The sequence below is a fragment of the Rhinoraja longicauda genome, chromosome 1, assembly GCF_053455715.1.
Source record: "Rhinoraja longicauda isolate Sanriku21f chromosome 1, sRhiLon1.1, whole genome shotgun sequence".
NCBI classification, from domain to species: domain Eukaryota; kingdom Metazoa; phylum Chordata; class Chondrichthyes; order Rajiformes; family Arhynchobatidae; genus Rhinoraja; species Rhinoraja longicauda.
Window position 1 is genome coordinate 6,711,387 of NC_135953.1, and position 20,150 is coordinate 6,731,536.

The following is a 20,150-nucleotide window of genomic DNA, read 5'->3' on the forward strand; positions in this document are numbered from 1 at the left end:
TACACTCTCAATTTTACATTTTAAATTTTACATTTTATATTTTTATATAAATCTGTGCCTTGTATGCTATTAACAGCCTATGTCTTTAAATTGTACTTTTGTTTAGAACGGTCTTTGTTTTTGTGGAATTCTCTGCCACAGAAGGCAGTGGAGGCCAAATCACTGGATGAATTTAAGAGAGAGTTAGATAGAGCTCCAGGGGCTAGCGGAATCAAGGGATATGGGAAGAAGGCAGGCACGGGTTACTGATTGTGGATGATCGGGTTACTGATTGTAGATGATGGTGGTGCTGGCTCGAAGGGCCGAATGGCCTCCTCCTGCACCTATTTTCTCTGTTTCCATGTTACTTTGAAACACCCACAATCAGTACACCGTTCCTGCTTTCTCCCCATATCCCTTGATTTTGTTAGCCCCAAGAGTTAAGTCTAACTCTCTCCTGAATACACCTTGCATGAAAAGTGATGTATAAATAAAGTTAGTATTATTACTGTAAAACTACATTCTGCACGCCTGTATTTTTCTCTGCTGTACTTGTGTGTGATTTGATTGTACTGGTGTGCGGTATGATTTGATTTGATTTGACCGGAGAGCACACAAAAATCTTTTCGCGGTATCTTGGCACACCTGACAATAATGAACCAATACCAACCAACACCAATGCCAATTCAAGTCAAGAGCGATTTATTGTCATATGTCCCAAAACGCAACTATGAAATGCAGCACATTAGAGTCGTAGAGTGATACAGCGTGAAAACAGGAGCTTCGGCTCAACCTGCCCACCTTGACAAACATGTCCCATCTGCACTAGTCCCACATGCCTGTCCATATCCCTCTAAACCTGTCCTATCCATGTCCAAATGTATTTTAAATATTGTGATAGTAAGATCAGGAGTGTTAGGCTCAGTATTAGGCCATTCGGCCCATCAAGTCTACTCCGCCATTCAATCATGGCTGATCTATCTCTCCCTCCTAACACCATTCTCCTGCCTTCTCCCCACGACCGTACTAATCAAGAATCTATCTATCTCTGCCTTGAATACTGTACATGGATAGGACAGGTTTAGAGGGATGTGGGCCAAACGCAGGCAGGTGGGACTAGTGCAGCTGGGACATGTTGGCCGGTGTGGGCAAGTTGGGCCGAAGGGCCTGTTTCCACGCTTTAAGACTCCACATTTATCCACGTCTTAATGTAGCAGTCTGAAGAAGGGTGTCGACCCGAAACGTCACCCATTCCTTCTCTCCAGAGATGCTGCCTGACCCGCTGAGTTACTCCAGTGTTTTGTGCCTATCTTCAGAATGTACTTGTCAATTCATCTGATGACCAACCAAACATCAATGCGTAAATTGTAAGTCGTGTCCTTTGTGTCCTTTTCTTGCTTCCCTTTCTCGCTCTGCCTGTTTACCAAATATCAGTCCGAGGCCCGCCTTGGTCTGACTGTGTCACCGCATCAGCGCGCTGATGTGCGCTAAACTGAGTCGACAGCTTGAAGCATGAAAAGCAAACTAGAAGTGAAAAGGTCAGGTCCCAGGTCTCGCCGTGACTGATGTGTACCAGGAGCGGATATTAGTGCTCCTCGTTCCTGCAATCAATAGGTGGGCACGACATCCAAGGGCAAACCCTGGATGAAGAGGCGACAGGGAATGAATCATAGAGGAAGTGCAGTAGGAGGCCATTCAGCCCTTCGAGCCAGCACTGCCATTCAATGTGATCATGGCTGATCATCCACAATCAGTAACCCCTGCCTGCCTTCTCCCCATATCCCTTGATTCCGATAGCCCTAAGAGCTCTATCTAACTCTCTCTTGAAAACATCCAGTGAATTGGCCTCCACTGCCCTCTGTGACAGAGAATTCCACAGATTCACAACTCTCTGGGTGAAAAAGTTTCTCAGTCCTAAATGGCCTCCCCCTTATTCTTAAACTGTGACCCCTGCTTCTGGACTTGTGGGGGGAGGAGGTGAAATGTTCTGGCTGCTACAGACTTGCTTTTCCTGATGTGTAGGAAGGAACTGGAGATAGAAACATAGACAATAGGTGCAGGAGTAGGTCTTTCGGCTCTTCGAGCCCTCGGGGGAGTCCAGAACAAGGGGCCACAGTTTAAGAATAAGGGGTAGGCCATTTAGAACGGAGATGAGGAAGAACTTTTTCAGTCAGAGAGTGGTGAAGGTGTGGAATTCTCTGCCTCAGAAGGCAGTGGAGGCCAGTTCATTGGATGCTTTCAAGAGAGAGCTGGATAGAGCTCTTAAGGATAGTGGAGTGAGGGGGTATGGGGAGAAGGCAGGAACGGGGTACTGATTGAGAGTGATCAGCCATGATCGCATTGAATGGCGGTGCTGGCTCGAAGGGCTGAATGGCCTACTCCTGCACCTATTGTCTATTGTCTATTGAGCCAGCACCGCCATTCAATATGATCACGGCTGATCATCCGAAATCAGTACCCCGTTCCTGCTTTCTCCCCACACCCCTTGATTCCCTTAGCCCCAAGAGCTAAATCTAACTCTCTCTTGAAAACGTAGGAGAATAAAGAACCTGAGAGGCTACCTTTTAACACAGAGGGTAGTGGGTATTTGGAATGAGCTGCCATAGGAGGTAGTTGAGGTGGGCACTATATCAGTTTAAAAAAAAAAATTCTCTCTCATGAAAACATCCGGTGAATTGGCCTCCACTGCCTATGCCGCTCATATGAGCTTATAAATGGGAATAACTTGTATCATAAGGTCATAAGGCCATAAGTGATAGGAGCAGAATTAGGCCATTCGGCCCATCAAGTCTACTCTGCCATTCAATCATGGCTGATCTATCCCCATTCTCCTGCCTTCTCCCACATAACCCCTGACACCCGTACTAATCAAGAATCTATCTATCTCTGCCTTACAAATATCCACTGACTTGGCCTCCACAGCCGTCTGTTGTAAAGAATTCCACAGATTCACCACCCTCTGACTAAAGAAATTCCTCCTCGTCTCCTTCCTAAAGGAACATCCTTTTATTCTGAGGCTGTGCCCTCTGGTCCTAGACTCTCCCACTAGTGGAAACATCCTCTCCACATCCACTCTATCCAGGCCGCTCACTATTTGTTAAGTTTCAATGAGGTTCCCCCCCTCATCCTTCTAAACTCCAGCGAGTAGATCAGCCCTGATCACATTGAATGGCGGTGCTGGCTTGAAGGGCCGAATGGCCTACTCCTGCACCTATAGACAATAGACAATAGATGCAGGAGGAGGCCATTCGGCCCTTCGAGCCAGCACCGCCATTCAATGTGATCATGGCTGATCATTCTCAATCAATACCCCGTTCCTGCCTTCTCCCCATACCCCCTGACTCCGCTATCCTTAAGAGCTCTATCCAGCTCTCTCTTGAATGCTTTCAGAGAATCGGCCTCCACTGCCTTCTGAGGCAGAGAATTCCACAGATTCACAACTCTCTGACTGAAAAAGTCTTTCCTCATCTCCGTTCTAAATGGCCTACCCCTTATTCTTAAACTGTGGCCCCTGGTTCTGGACTCCCCCAACATTGGGAACATGTTTCCTGCCTCTAACGTGTCCAACCCCTTAATAATCTTATACGTCTCGATAAGATCTCCTCTCATCCTTCTAAATTCAGGTTTATACAAGCTTAGTCGCTCCAGTCTTTCAACATACGACAGTCCCGCCATTCCGGGAATTAACCTATTGTCTATCGAGGCCCAGTGCCATCAAATGCTTGTGAAATGTCAGGGCTGCACCGGTTAAATCGATTGGAGAAGAGAAGATGGAGACCGAACGCTCTTCCCCGCAGCTAAGCTAACCTCACGGCCCCGACTGTTCTGGTTGGAAGTGGAAATAATTAGCACAGTGGTTGTGTTCATTGATCCACAGGAGCAGCTGAGCGGAGTTTTAATCATCCTTGACTGAAGTTCGGACAAGCTGACGGCTTTTGTCACGTCGATCTCAACCCGCCCCACTCCCTCGTACGCTCTCCACACGCAACACAACCATGCATTGTGTGCGGTGGGTCCCCTCCCGGTCAATAATCTCCTGTGTCTACACACGATCCACATCCCTCTTTAGACTTAGAAACATAGAAACATAGAAAATAGGTGCAGGAGGAGGCCATTCGGCCCTTCGAGGCAGTACCGCCATTCATTGTGATCATGGCTGATCATCCACAATCAGTAACCCGTGCCTGCCTTCTCTCCATATCCCTTGATTCCACTAGCCCCTGGAGCTCTATCTTAGACAGTAGACAATAGGTGCAGGAATAGGCCATTCGGCCCTTCGAGGCAGTACCGCCATTCATTGTGATCATGGCTGATCATCCACAATCAGTAACCCGTGCCTGCCTTCTCTCCATATCCCTTGATTCCACTAGCCCCCGGAGCTCTATCTTAGACAGTAGACAATAGGTGCAGGAATAGGCCATTTGGCCCTTCGAGCCAGCACTGCCAATCACTGTGATCATGGCTGATCATCCACAATCAGTGCCCCGTTCCTGCCCTCTCCCCATACTACCCTGACTCCGCTATCATTAGGAGCTCTATCTAACTCTCTCTTGAAAGCATCCAGAGAATCTTCAGAGAGACAGTGCGGAAACAGGCCCTTCGGCCCACTGAATCCGTGCCGACCAGCGATCACCCTGTGCACTATCACTATCTTACTCACTGGGAATAATTTACAATTTTACCAAAGTCAATTAACCGACAAACCTGCGCGTCTTTAGAGTGTGGGAGGAAACCGGAGCGCCCGGGGAAAACCCACAAAGGTTACGGGGAGAACGTGCAAACTCCGTACAGACAGCACCCGGAGTCAGGATTGAAAGCCGGGTCTCTGGGCTGAGAGGCAGCAACTCTACCACGGCATATATCCATGTGCCTATCTACAAGCCTCCTACAGGGAGAAAATGCTTTTTTACTGAACAATAATGAGATAAACTAAACTAATTGCCATTATCGTAAATTATAGAGGGGATCTTACAGAGACGTATAAAATCATGAAAGGACTGGACAAGCTAGATGCAGGTAAAATGTTCCCAATGTTGGGCGAGTCCAGAACCAGGGGCCACACAGTCTAAGAATAAAGGGGAGGCCATTTAAAACTGAGGTGAGAAGAAACGTTTTCACCCAGAGAGTTGTGAATCTGTGGAATTCTCTGCCACCGAAGGCAGTGGAGGCCAATTCACTGGATGAATTTAAAAGAGAGTTAGATAGAGCTCTGGGGGCTAGTGGAATCAAGGAATATGGGGAGAAGGCAGGCACGGGTTACTGATTGTGGATGATCAGCCATGATCACAATGAATGGCGGTGCTGGCTCGAAGGGCCGAATGGCCTCCTCCTGCACCTATTTTCTATGTTTCTAATATGTGGAACAAAGGGGAAGATACAGAGTGCAGAATATAGTTGTCAGCGTCGTAGCGTGGCAGTTCCAGAGACAGAGTCCAATGTCCGCAATGGGGTGAGTTGGACAATCGGGACTGCACCTTAGCTTACCAGACGACTGATAACAGAGGGGAAGGTGAGGGAAGAGATGCGCGGACAGGGAACTAATACAGAAAACACGCGCCAAGAATGAGTCACGAGAAAAGATTAAAATTAAATTTCAGCTTTGAGCGACCATGAAGGAAATCTAAGGGGAAATGTGCGAGCGTGCAAGATATTAATATGAATGTCAGCATCAATTTTAAATAACGTGGGATGTTAGGTGCGTAGATCATCAATATAAATTAGCTGAAAACTCAACTTGGGTCAGGTCTCTGCGAAAGCTGTGTGAGAAGATTGCAGAGGTGGGGCTAGTGTGTGGTATCACTTTAGACCAGGTCTGGGCCTTGGATTCCCCTCGAATCATGGACATGTACTACATGGAAAAGGCCGTTCGGCCCAACCCTTCTGTGCCGATCAGTGAATACCTCTCCGTGTTTACCACAATGATAGAGGCATAGAAACAGGTCCACCTAGTCCCACCTGCCCGCGTTTGGCCTTCCATCACAGTGAGGAGGTGACTGGAGGAGACTCACTGTGATGGATGTTTCTTTTGTTTGGTGTTGGTTTATGATTGTATGTGTCATTGCATATTTCTATTGCTTATTTTTATTGGTCTTATTGTTGAACTGCGGGTAATTTTTAATTTCACTGCACATTTATGTGTATGTGACAAATAAATTGACTATTGACTATTGATATCCCTCTAAACCTGCCCTATCCATGCACCTGAGGAATTCTCTGCCTCGGAAAGCAGTGGAGGCCAATTCTCAATGCATTCAAGAGAGAGCTAGATAGAGCTCTTAAGGATAGCAGAGTTAGGGGGTATGGGGAGAAGGCAGGAACTTGGTACTAATTGAGAATGATCAGCCATGATCACATTGAATGGCGGTGCTGGCTCGAAGGGCCGAATGGCCTCCTCCTGCACCTATTGTCTATTGCCTATTGTCTAAATGTTTCTTAAATGTTGCGATCGTTCCGGCCTCAACTACCTCCTCTGGCAGCTTATTCCACACACCCACCACCATTTGTGTGAAAAAGTTACCCCTCAGATTCCTGTTAAACCTTCCCCCCTTCACCTTAAACCTATGTCCTCTGGTCCTCGATTCCCCAACTCTGGGCAAGAGACTCTGTGCATCTACCCGATCTATTTCTCTCATGATTTTATACACGTCTACAAGATCACCCGTCATCCTCCTGCACTTCAGAGAGGACAATCATAGAAGATGGGTCTCGACCCGAAACGCCACCCATTCCTTCTCTCCCGAGATGCTGCCTGACCCGCTGAGTTACTCCAGCATTTTGTGTCTAGCCATGACTGAATGGTGAGGTAGACTCGATGGGCTGAATGGCCTAATTCTGCTCCTGGGTCTTACGATCTCATGAATGTCTCCCAGCTGCTCGGAGGAGGGGGCAGCCACTCGCTGAGGTTTTTGTTTTTGAGTCTTTAGTGATCCAACGCGCAAAAACAGGCCCCTCGGCCTACTAAGTCCGCGCCGGCTAGCAATCCTCAGTACACTAGGCTTTTGCCCAGAGATTCTTTGGTCGTTACCTTTAGTAGCTTGGCGTGCAGCAGCAGGGTGTAAGCAGCCTCTGTGAAGTTCTCATAACCAATGTGCAAATCCCGGAGTTTGTACAGGTACCTGCGTGTGGAGGAAACAGGAAACGGTCAGGTGGCACAGTTCAGTTTAGTTTATTTGCCGCGCGCTATCCAGTCAACAGAAAGACAATACATGATTCCAATCGAGCCATTTACAGTGTACAGATACATGATAAGGGAATAACGTTTAGTGCAAGGTAAAGCCAAGCCATCAGGATGGAACCCGGATCTCTGGCACTGTAAGGCGGCAACTCTACCATTGCCCCACTTTGACGCATTACACATGTGGGCACCAACATTATTGCCACCATTATTCAAAGTCCACAGTCCAGTCGGCCCTCAAGTCCACAGTCCAGTCGGCCCAACGAGGGTAGCCAACTGTTCCATATTAGCCAGGACATCCCTTATTTTGGGTTAAAATGGTCTGTCCCGTACTGGACCGCCCTTGTCCCGTATTAGGCCCGGACTGTGTAGGCCCGAACATTGTAGGCCCGGGGGCCGCTGTAGGCCCGAACAGTGTAGGTCCGGGGGCCGCTGTAGGCCCGGACATTGTAGACCCGGGGGCCGCTGTAGGCCCGGACCGTGTAGGCCTGGGGGCCACTGTAGGCCCAGACAGTGTAGGCCTAGGAGCCGCTGTAGGCCCAGACAGTGTAGGCCTAGGGACCGCTGTAGGCCCAGACAGTGTAGGCCCCGGGGCCGCTGTAGGCCCGGACAGTGTAGGTCCGGACAGTGTAGGCTAACGGAGTGTGTTCGGGGAGCTGGGTCGAGTGTGTTCGGCGGACGGTGGTTGCATAGCAACCCGCCTCCCGGCCCAGGCGTGGCTGCCGTTGGTGGAGCGGGAGCACGTGGCCGCTGGCTGGGTGAGGTCACGTGGGGCGAGGGGGCGGTGATGTCACCTTTTGTCCCTTATTTGGGAGTGAGGAAGTTGGCAACCCTATGCCCAAGTGTCTTTCAAAAGTTGTTATTGTATTCTTATTATGATAGGACTGGGTAAAATGGAACAGTTGAAGAGAGTCAAGGGTGTTTAATTGTCATTTGCAACAGGGCTGAACAAGGACATTTCATACAATAGACAATAGACAATAGACAATAGGTGCAGGAGTAGGCCATTCAGCCCTTCGAGCCAGCACCGCCATTCAATGCGATCATGGCTGATCACTCAATCAGTACCCCGTTCCTGCCTTCTCCCCATACCCCCTCACTCCGCTATCCTCAAGAGCTCTATCCAGCTCTCTCTTGAAAGCATCCAACGAACTGGCCTCCACTGCCTTCTGAGGCAGAGAATTCCACACCTTCACCACCCTCTGACTGAAAAAGTTCTTCCTCATCTCCGTTCTAAATGGCCTACCCCTTATTCTCAAACTGTGGCCCCTTGTTCTGGACTCCCCTAACATTGGGAACATGTTATCTGCCTCTAATGTGTCCAATCCCCTAATTATCTTATATGTTTCAATAAGATCCCCCCTCATCCTTCTAAATTCCAGTGTATACAAGCCCAATCGCTCCAGCCTTTCAACATACGACAGTCCCGCCATTCCGGGAATTAACCTAGTGAACCTACGCTGCACGCCCTCCATAGCAAGAATATCCTTCCTCAAATTTGGAGACCAAAACTGCACACAGTACTCCAGGTGCGGTCTCACCAGGGCCCGGTACAACTGTAGAAGGACCTCTTTGCTCCTATACTCAACTCCTCTTGTTACGAAGGCCAACATTCCATTGGCTTTCTTCACTGCCTGCTGTACCTGCATGCTTCCTTTCATTGACTGATGCACTAGGACACCCAGATCTCGTTGAACTCCCCCTCCTCCTAACTTGACACCATTCAGATAATAATCTGCCTTTCTATTCTTACTTCCAAAGTGAATAACCTCACACTTATCTACATTAAACTGCATCTGCCATGTATCCGCCCACTCACACAACCTGTCCAAGTCACCCTGCAGCCTTATTGCATCTTCCTCACAATTCACACTACCCCCCAACTTAGTATCATCTGCAAATTTGCTAATGGTACTTTTAATCCCTTCGTCTAAGTCATTAATGTATATCGTAAATAGCTGGGGTCCCAGCACCGAACCTTGCGGTACCCCACTGGTCACTGCCTGCCATTCCGAAAGGGACCCATTTATCCCCACTCTTTGCTTTCTGTCTGTCAACCAATTTTCTATCCATGTCAGTACCCTACCCCCAATACCATGTGCCCTAATTTTGCCCACTAATCTCCTATGTGGGACCTTGTCGAAGGCTTTCTGAAAGTCGAGGTACACCACATCCACTGACTCTCCCTTGTCAATTTTCCTAGTTACATCCTCAAAAAATTCCAGTAGATTTGTCAAGCATGATTTCCCCTTCGTAAATCCATGCTGACTCGGAATGATCCCGTTACTGCTATCCAAATGCTCAGCAATTACGTCTTTTATAATTGACTCCAGCATCTTCCCCACCACTGATGTCAGACTAACTGGTCTATAATTCCCCGTTTTCTCTCTCCCTCCTTTCTTAAAAAGTGGGATAACATTTGCTATCCTCCAATCCACAGGAACTGATCCTGAATCTATAGAACATTGAAAAATGATCTCCAATGCTTCCACTATTTCTAGAGCCACCTCCTTAAGTACTCTGGGATGCAGACCATCAGGCCCTGGGGATTTATCAGCCTTCAGTCCCATCAGTCTACCCAAAACCATTTCCTGCCTAATGTGGATTTCCTTCAGTTCCTCCATCACCCTAGGTTCTCCGGCCCCTAGAACATTTGGGAGATTGTGTGTATCTTCCTCAGTGAAGACAGATCCAAAGTAACAGTTTAACTCGTCTGCCATTTCTTTGTTCCCCATAATAAATTCCCCTGCTTCTGTCTTCAAGGGACCCACATTTGCCTTGACTATTTTTTTCCTCTTCACGTACCTAAAAAAACTTTTGCTATCCTCCTTTATATTATTGGCTAGTTTACCCTCGTACCTCATCTTTTCTCCCCGTATTGCCTTTTTAGTTAACTTTTGTTGCTCTTTAAAAGAGTCCCAATCCTCTGTCTTCCCACTCTTCTTTGCTATGTTATACTTCCTCTCCTTAATTTTTATGCTGTCCCTGACTTCCCTTGTCAGCCACAGGTGTCTCTTACTCCCCTTAGAGTCTTTCCACCTCTTTGGAATAAATTGATCCTGCAACCTCTGCATTATTCCCAGGAATACCTGCCATTGCTGTTCTACCGTCTTCCCTGCTAGGGCCTCCTTCCAATCAATTTTGGCCAGCTCCCGCCTCATGCCTCTGTAATCCCCTTTGCTATACTGTAATACCGACACTTCCGATTTTCCCTTCTGCCTTTCCATTTGCAGAGTAAAACTTATCATGTTGTGATCACTGCCTCCTAATGGCTCTTTTACCTCTAGTCCCCTTATCAGATCAGGATCATTACACAACACTAAATCCAGAATTGCCTTCTCCCTGGTAGGCTCCAGTACAAGCTGTTCTAAGAATCCATCTCGAAGGCACTCTACAAACTCTCTTTCCTGGGGTCCATTTCCAACCTGATTTTCCCAGTCTACCTGCATGTTGAAATCTCCCATAACCACAGTAGCATTACATTTTTGACACGTCAATTTTATCTCCTGATTCAACTTGCACCCTATGTCGAGGCTACTGTTTGGGGGCCTATAGATAACTCCCATTAGGGTCTTTTTACCCTTACAATTTCTCATTTCTATCCATACTGATTCAACATCTCCTGATTCTATGTCACCCCTTGCAAGGGAATGAATATCATTCCTTACCATCAGAGCAACCCCACCCCCTCTGCCCACCTGTCTGTCTTTTCTATACGTTGTGTACCCCTGGATATTCAGTTCCCAGCCCTGGTCCCATACCTGCTGCAGTTTTACAGCCACACTGAACGCAATAACACAACAAATAAACGTACAAAAACCATGAACGCCATAAATTACGACTAATACTAGGTAAGCAGACCAAGGCGCTGCATGAAATTAAAGGGAATAATTGAAGCATATCTCATGGGTGGAAGCATGAATTTACAGCATCAAGCTCCATTTAATGGCAAACACACTGAGGGAAGGGTGTAGGAAGGAACAGTGGCGCAGCGGTAGAGTTGCTGCCTTACAGCGAATGCAGCGCCGGAGACTCAGGTTCGATCCTGACTACGGGCGCCGTCTGCACGGAGTTTGTACGTTCTCCCCGTGACCCGCGTGGGGTTTATCCGAGATCTTCGGTTTCCTCCCGCACTCCAAAGACGTGCAGGTTTGTAGGTTAATTGGCTGGGCAAATGTAAAAAATTGTCCCTAGTGGGTGTAGGATAGTGTTAGTGTGCGGGGATCGCTGGGCGGCGCGGACCCGGTGGGCCGAAGGGCCTGTTTCCGCGCTGTATCTCTAAATCTAAATCGAAAAAAAAAAATCTAAAACTGCAGATGCTGGTTTACACGGAAGATAGACACAAAATGCCAGAGTTACTCAGCGGGACATGGCAGCATCTCTGGAGAGAAGGACAATAGACAATGGACAATAGGTGCAGGAGGAGGCCATTCAGCCCTTCGAGCCAGCACCGCCATTCAATGCGATCATGGCTGATCACTCTCAATCACTACCCCGTTCCTGCCTTCTCCCCATACCCCCTCACTCCGCTATCCTTAAGAGCTCTATCCAGCTCTCTCTTGAAAGCATCCAACGAACTGGCCTCCACTGCCTTCTGAGGCAGAGAATTCCACACCTTCACAACTCTCTGACTGAAAAGGTTCTTCCTCATCTCCGTTCTAAATGGCCTACCCCTTATTCTTAAACTGTGGCCCCTTGTTCTGGACTCCCCCAACATTGGGAACATGTTTCCTGCCTCTAATGTGTCCAATCCCCTAATTATCTTATATGTTTCAATAAGATCCCCCCTCATCCTTCTAAATTCCAGTGTATACAAGCCCAATCGCTCCAGCCTTTCAACATACGACAGTCCCGTTTCAGGTCGAGACCCTTCTTCACACTACGCACTTTGTTTGGATGAGAACCTGCAAGGCATGATAAGTACGTTTGCAGATGACACTAAGGTGGGCGGTATTGTAGACGGTGAAGATGGTCGTAGAAACGGCAGCAGGATCTTGATCGGTTGTGCAAGTGGGCGGAGGAGTGGCTGATGGAGCTTCGTGTGCATAAGCGAAAAGGTGCCACATTTTGTGAAGTCAAACATGGTCAAGAAGTTGACAGTGAATGACACGGCTCGTGGAACTAATACATATTAATGATTTGGATGATGGAATTAGAAGTAACACCAGCACGTTTGCAGATGGCACAAAGCTGGGTGGCAGTGCGAACTGCGAAGAGGATGTTAGGAGGTTGCAGGGTGAGTGAGTGGGCAGATGCGTGGCAGATGCAGTATAATGTAGATAAATGTGAGGTTATCCACTTTGGCGGCAAGAACAAGGAGGCAGATTATTACCTCAATGGTGTCAGATTAGGTGAAGGGGAAGTGCAGCGAGACCTGGGTGTCCTTGTACACCAGTCACAGATAGTATGCGTGCAGGTACAGCAGGCAGTGAAGAAAGCCAATGGCATGTTGGCCTTCATAACGAGAGGATTAGAGTTTTGGAGTCAAGAGATCCTTCTGCAGTTGTATAGGGCCCTGGTGAGACCACATCTGGAGTATAGTGTGCAGTTTTGGTCTCCCAATTTGAGGAAGGACATCTTTGCTATTGAGGCAATACAGCGTAGGTTCACGAGGTTATTATGGAGGGACTGTCATTTAAGGAAGGATTGGAAAGACTGGGCTTGTATTCACTGGAGTTTAGAAGGATGAGAGGGGATCTTATAGAGACGTATAAAACATAAAAGGACTGGACAAGCTAGATGCAGGAAAAATGTTCCCAATGTTGGGGGAGTCCAGAACCAGGGACCACACACACAGTCTAAGAATAAAGGGGAGGCCATTTAAAACTGAGGTGAGAAAAAACTCTTTCACCCAGAGAGTTGTGAATTTGTGGAATTCTCTGCCACAGAGGGCAGTGGAGGCCAATTCACTGGATGAATTTAAAAGAGAGTTAGATAGAGCTCTAGGGGCTAGGGGAATCATTGGGATATGGGGAGAAGGCAGGCACGGGTTACTGATTGTGGATGATCAGCCATGATCACAATGAATGGCGGTGTTGGCTCGAAGGGCCAAATGGCCTGCCCCTATATCCTATGTTTCTATGTACAGCAGGGTGATTGTGGGCCACAGGGCTTGGTCCTGTCATAGACACAAAGTATTGGAGTAACTCAGCGGGACAGGCAGCATCTCTGGAGTAAAGGAATAGGTGACGTTTCAAGTCGAGACCCTTCTTCAGGAACAGACTTGTTCCTGTGCCGTACTATTCTGTTTTCTAAGAAAGTGGCTCACCGCTGCCTTCGCTTAGACAATTAAGGATGACTAATAAATGCCGGCATTGTCAATCTCCAAAAAAGAAAAGTGCTGCAAGAGTCACGACTGCCCAGACCATCACACAAACCAACCTCCCTTCCATTGACTCCATCTACACCTCACGCTGCCTCGGCAAGGCCAGCAGCACAATCAAGGACCAGTCTCACCCCGGCCACTCCCTCTTCTCCCCTCTCCCATCGGGGCAAGAGGTACAGAAGTGTGAAAACGCACACCTCCAGAGTCAGGGGCAGTTTCTTCCCAGCTGTTATCAGGCAACTGAACCATCCTACCACAACCAGAGAGCAGTGCTGAACTACCATGTATAAGAAAATAACTGCAGATGCTGGTACAAATCGAAGGTATTTATTCACAAAATGCTGGAGTAACTCAGCAGGTCAGGCAGCATCTCAGGAGAGAGGGAATGGGTGACGTTTCGGGTCGAGACCCTTCTTCAGACTGATGTCAGGGGGGCGGGACAAAGGAAGGATATAGATGGAGACAGGAAGATAGAGGGAGAACTGGGAAGGGGGAGGGGAAGAGAGGGACAGAGGAACTATCTAAAGTTGGAGAAGTCGATGTTCATACCACTGGGCTGCAAGCTGCCCAGGCGAAATATAAGGTGCTGTTCCTCCAATTTCCGGTGGGCCTCACTATGGCACTGGAGGAGGCCCAGGACAGAAAGGTCAGACTGGGAATGGGAGGGGGAGTTGAAGTGCTCGGCCACCGGGAGATCAGGTTGGTCAATGCGGACCGAGCGCAGGTGTTCAGCGAAGCGATCGCCGAGCCTGCGCTTGGTTTCGCCAATGTAAATAAGTTGACATCTAGAGCAGCGGATGCAATAGATGAGGTTGGAGGAGGTGCAGGTGAACCTCTGTCTCACCTGGAAGGACTGAACTACTATCTACCTCTTTGGTGACCCTCGGACTATCCTTGATCGGACTTTGCTGGCTTTTCCTTCTAATAAACGTGGCTCCCTTATCATCTACACTGTAAATGGCTCGATTGTAATTATGCATTGTGTATCCGCTGACTGGTTAGCACGCCGCAAAAATCTTCTCACTGTACCTCGGTACACGTGACAATAAACTGAACTGATCATTCGAATTCTGATAGAACAAGTGACAGTGATACTGCAAAGTCGTTGGTATATGACTGCAAGTGCCCATTAACGTCAAAACACCTTTCAGATGGCACAAAATGAATTCTAATTCTTGGAGAACGCATGAATTTCAATCAGTTGACTTGCTGCAAGACAACAAACGGAGCCACACAGCGAAATTCCCCTGTTAATTATTTGTGCTGACAGTCGACATGAATAACCAGTCAATTTTCTGTCAGCAGATGTTTAACACGGTTGGTGTTACTAATGAAATTATAACCATGCTGATGTGCGTGATGAAAAGCAGGAGCGTGGGAGTCCAGATCAGGGCATCTTTAGTTTAGCTTAGAGAAACAGCGCAGTCCCTTCGGCCCATCGAGTCCGCGCCGACCAGCGATCGCCGCACACTGACACTACCCTACACACACACACACACACACACACACACACACACACACACACACACACACTAGGGACAATTTACACTTATACCAAGCCAGTTAACCGACAAACCTGCACGCCTTTGGAGTGCGGGAGGAAACCGGAGATCCCGGAGAAAACCCACGCAGGTCACGGGGGAGAACGTACAAACTCCGTACAGACAGCACCCGGAGTCGGGATCGAACCCGGGTCTCCGGCGCTGTGAGGCAGCAACTCTACCGCTGCGCCACCGTGCCGCCCCATCTCTCCAATTACCAGGAATCGCAGGAGGTTTATTACTGTATTCACTGCTGCGACATTGCCAGCAGTTATTATAATTATCATTTTTTTTGTTTCAGTTTATTATTGTCGCGTGTACCGAGGTACGGTGAAAAGCTTTTTTGTTGCATGCTATCCGGTCAGCGAAACGACTAGACATGATGACAATCGAGCCGCTCACAGTGTACAGATGCAGGACAGACACAAAAAGCCGGAATAACTCAGCGGGTCAGGCATCATCTGTGGAGAGAAGGAATGGGTGACGTTTTCGGGCCGAGACCCTTCTTCAGTCTGAGAGTCAGGGGAGAGGGGAGAGGGAGAGGGAAACCTTCCTGCTATTGAGGGAGTGCAGCGTGTGTTCATGAGGTTAATTCCCGGGATGGCGGGACTGTCAGGGGGTATGGGGAGAAGGCAGGAACGGGGTACTGATTGAGAATGATCAGCCATGGTCACATTGAATGGCGGTGCTGGCTCGAAGGGCCGAATGGCCTCCTCCTGCTCCTATTGTCTATTGTCTATTGTCATACGATGAAAGAATGGGCTTGTATTCACTGGAATTTGGGCGGCTGAGAGGGGATCTTATAGAAATTATTAAGGGATTGGACAAGCTAGATGCAGGAAACATGTTCCCGATGTTGGGGAGTCCAGAACTAGGGGCCACAGTTTAAGAATAAGGGGTCGGCCATTTAGAACAGAGATGAGGAAAAACTTTTTCACTCAGAGAGTTGAGAATCTGTGGAATTCTCTGCCTCAGAAGACAGTGGAGGCCAATTCTCTGAATGCTTTCAAGAGAGAGCTGGATAGAGCTCTTAAAGATAGCGGTGTCAAGGGGATATGGGGAGAAGGCAGGAACGGGGTACTGATTGTGGATGATCAGCCATGATCACAGTGAATGGCGGTGCTGGCTCGAAGGGCCGAATGGCGTACTCCTGCACCTATTGTCTATTGTCTGTTGTCTACACTAGTCCCAGCTGTCCGCGTTTGGCCCGTATCCCGGCTCTCCTATCCATGTACCTGTCCTACTGTTTGTAGGGAGGTTGGATTGACTTGCATTGTTTCCTCTGGAATGGGGTGGAAGTTGAGGGGAGACTTGACAGAAGTATGTAATATGATGAGAGGCATAGATTGGGCAGACAGTCAGAAAAATTGTGGATGCAAGCAACTGCAGATGTTGGATTTCAAAAAAAGACACAAAGTGCTGGAGTAACTCAACGAGTCAGGCAGCAATTCTGGAGAACATGTATCGGTGACGTTTTGGGTCTTAGTTTAGTTTTGTTTACTTTATTTAAGTCTCCCCTCAACGACATTCCAAAAAATATCAATCCAAGTCCATCCAACTTGGATGGCAGCTAAAACCCCTTTTAATCCGGGCAGCATTCTGGTAAACCTCCGCTGCACCTTCTCCAAAGCCTCCACATCCTTCCGGCAATGTGGTGAGCAGCCCTGCAGGCAAATGAACACAACGCTCCAAGGAGTGGGAACACTGGCATACGGTGTGTGTAAATATCTCATGCATTTAGGCTCGCGAACGAGAAGATCTTGCAGTAGATGTAAAACGCACATCATCACTGAAAGATTTCACAGGCCATCTGGTGCTCAAAGCGAAGCCGTTGCCTCGTTATAAACTGCAGGCAAAGCTTGCCAACACATTAAACAGTTTGGAAAGTGGCAAAATCCTGAGGACGGGGGGAGAAGAAGTGCCATCTCTTGTCATCTGTCAAACCGATGCAGCAGCTCTCTCGTAGTCAAATGAGGCCGTTCGGCCCATCGTGCCCACTCCGCCATTCAATCGTGGCTGATCTATCTCCCCCTCTCAACCCCATTCTCCAGCCTTCTCCCCGTGACCCGAGATCTTATCGAAACGTATAAGATTATTAAGGGGTTGGACACGTTAGAGGCAGGAAACATGTTCCCAATGTTGGGGGAGTCCAGAACCAGGGGCCACAGTTTAAGAATAAGGGGTAGGCCATTTAGAACTGAGACGAGGAAAAACTTTTGCAGTCAGAGAGTTGTGAATCTGTGGAATTCTCTGCCTCAGAAGGCAGTGGAGGCCAATTCTCTGAATGCATTCAAGAGAGAGCTAGATAGAGCTCTTAAGGATAGCGGAGTCAGGGGGTATGGGGAGAAGGCAGGAACGGGGTACTGAACGGGGTTCCGCCCTGTGGAACAAGTGATTCCCCCCCTCGAATTAATTTATGGCTGACAAAGGTCTCAAACGAATTCAGTGCATTTTATACTCACCGGATGTACATTTCCTCCCGGTCAATCTCTTTGTAGAAATTCTGCAGAAGAGACAAAATAAACACAAAATGAAGGTTTGCGGGGTAAAACAATCATCAAATAAATCAAAGATAGACACAAAGTGCTGGAGTAACTGAGAGGGACAGGCAGTATCTGTGGAGAGAAGGAATGGATGACGCTTGGCAAACTGAGGAAGTCTGAAGAAGGGTCTCGACCCGAAATGTCACCCATTCCTTCTCTCCAGAGATGCTGCCTGTCCCTATCCGTTACTCCAGCATTTTATGTTTATCTTCAGTGCAAACCGGCATCTGCAGTTCCTTCCCACTCAAATAAATTACCGTCTGTTTTTGTTTATATAAATATAAGCGTAGAACATCACCGCACAGGAACAGGCCCTTCGGCCCACAATGTATGTGTTGAACATGATGCCAGGTTAAACTGATCTCATGTTTAGTTTAGTTCAGTTTAGTTTAGTTTAGACATAGAAACATAGAAAATAGGTGCAGGAGTAGGCCATTCGGCCCTTCGAGCCTGTACGCACCGCCATTCAATATGATCATGGCTGATCATCCAACTCAGTATCCCGTACCTGCCTTCTCTCCATACGCCCTGATCCCTTTAGCCACAAGGGCCACATCTAACTCCCTCTTAAATATAGCCAATGAACTGGCCTCAACTACCTTCTGTGGCAGAGAATTTCACAGATTCACCACTCTCTGTGTGAAAAAAAACTTTCTCATCTCGGTCCTAAAAGACTTCCCCCTTATCCTTAAACTGTGACCCCCCTTGTTCTGGACTTCCCCAACATCGGGAACAATCTTCCTGCCTGTCCAACCTGTTTATTGTCACGTGTCCCGAGATGCAGTGAAAAGCTTCTGTTGCGTGTTATCCAGTCAGCGGAAAGACAATACATGACTACAATCGAGCCGTCCACAGTGTACAGATACATGATAAAGGGAATAATGTTGCGTGCAAGGTAAAGTCCATGATTGTACATGGTCCATAATCCCTCTATTCCTTGCACTTCAATGTGCGTGCCTAAAAAGCCTCTTAAACACCACTGTCGTATCTGCCTCCACCACTACCCCTGGCAGTGCATTCTAGGCCTCCACCACACCCTGTAAAATGCCTACCCCGCACAAATCCATTAAAAAAAAACCCATAGAAAACAGGTGTTGGAGGAGGCCATTTGGCCCTTCATGGCTGACCATCCAACCATCCACAATCAGTACCCCGTGCCTGCCTTCTCCCCACATCCATTGATTCCACTAGCCCCTTGAGCTCTATCTAACTCTCTTTTAAATCCATTCAGTGAATTGGCCTCCACTGCCTTCTGTGGCAGAGAATTCCACAAATTCACAACTCTCTGGGTGAAAAAGTTCCTTCTCACCTCAGTTTCAAATGGCCTCCCCCTTTATTCTAAGACTGCGTGGCCCCTGGTTCTGGACTCCCCCAACATTGGGAACATTTTTCCTACATCTGGCTTGTCCAGTCCTTTTATAATTAAAGTTTCCCTCTCTCACCTCATAGCTCTGCTCTCTAGTGTTGAACATCTCCACCCTGGCAACAAGGTTCTGACTGTCCACCCTATCGATGCCAATCCATCTATGCACTGAAATATGAATATTTTACTCACCAGATGTGAGTATGAATATTTTAGTGCTCAGGTTCCATAATTCTGAACTGCTTGGTAAATGTAAAAACAAAAATTATTGGAACTGGACCTAATCTAATCTGGTGCCACAAAGTTCTGGGCGATGTCTTTTGGACACTTAAACTGAGTCCCAGTTTGTCCCATGGATGGATTACAAAATATTAGTTTACCTGTTTGGAGGTACAGCAAGGAAACAGGCCCTTCAGCCCAACCACTATTGAATTACCTCCATTCATTCACTCATTCATCCATCCATTCATCCATCCATTCTTCATTCATCCATCCATCCATTCTTCATTCATCCATTCATCCATCCATTCTTCATTCATCCATCCATCCATTCTTCATTCATCCATTCATTCATCCATTCATCCATCCATTCTTCATTCATCCATCCATCCATTCTTCATTCATCCATTCATTCATTCATTCATTCATCCATTCATCCATCCATTCTTCATTTATCCATTCATTCATTCATTCATTCATCCATTCATTCATTCATTCATTCATTCATTCATTCATCCATTCATTCATTCATTCATTCATTCATTCATTCATTCATTCATCCATTCATCCATCCATTCATCCATCCATCCATCCATTCATTCATTCATTCATTCATTCATTCATTCATTCATCCATTCATCCATCCATTCATCCATCCATCCATTCATCCATCCATTCTTCATTCATTCGTTCATTGAGGGTGCTGCGCCAATGCAGGAGAAGTTTGGGCCCAACGGGTCCACTTGGTCTAGTCCTACATACAAAAGAGCTCCCACAATGTAATTGAATTCAAAACTATGTACACATGTTCGTCTCACCTAGCCCACGGCTAACAATGGCCTGTTTCCTTGATCATCGTTACTTTTTTGCATAGGAAAATAAAACTGCTATATCTTTCACTCATTTGTTCAAAATCTCTCTATATCACCGTCTATATCTCTTGTTTCTCTTTCCCTCGACTCTCAGTCTGACGAAGGGTCTCGCCCCGAAACGCCACCTATTTACC

General features: G+C 47.5%; 1 protein-coding gene across 1 annotated transcript in view; it reads right to left on the bottom strand.

Moving 5' to 3' along the window:
* LOC144598346 (dedicator of cytokinesis protein 2-like) overlaps positions 1-20,150 on the bottom strand; it is an 894,447-nt gene that overhangs the window by 79,270 nt on the left and 795,027 nt on the right. The window contains exons 36-37 of the mRNA XM_078408406.1: positions 17,482-17,522; positions 7,004-7,094 (exon numbers count right to left, since the gene is read on the bottom strand). Coding sequence (XP_078264532.1) covers positions 7,004-7,094; positions 17,482-17,522 — 132 coding nt within the window. The remainder of the gene's footprint in view (positions 1-7,003; positions 7,095-17,481; positions 17,523-20,150) is intronic.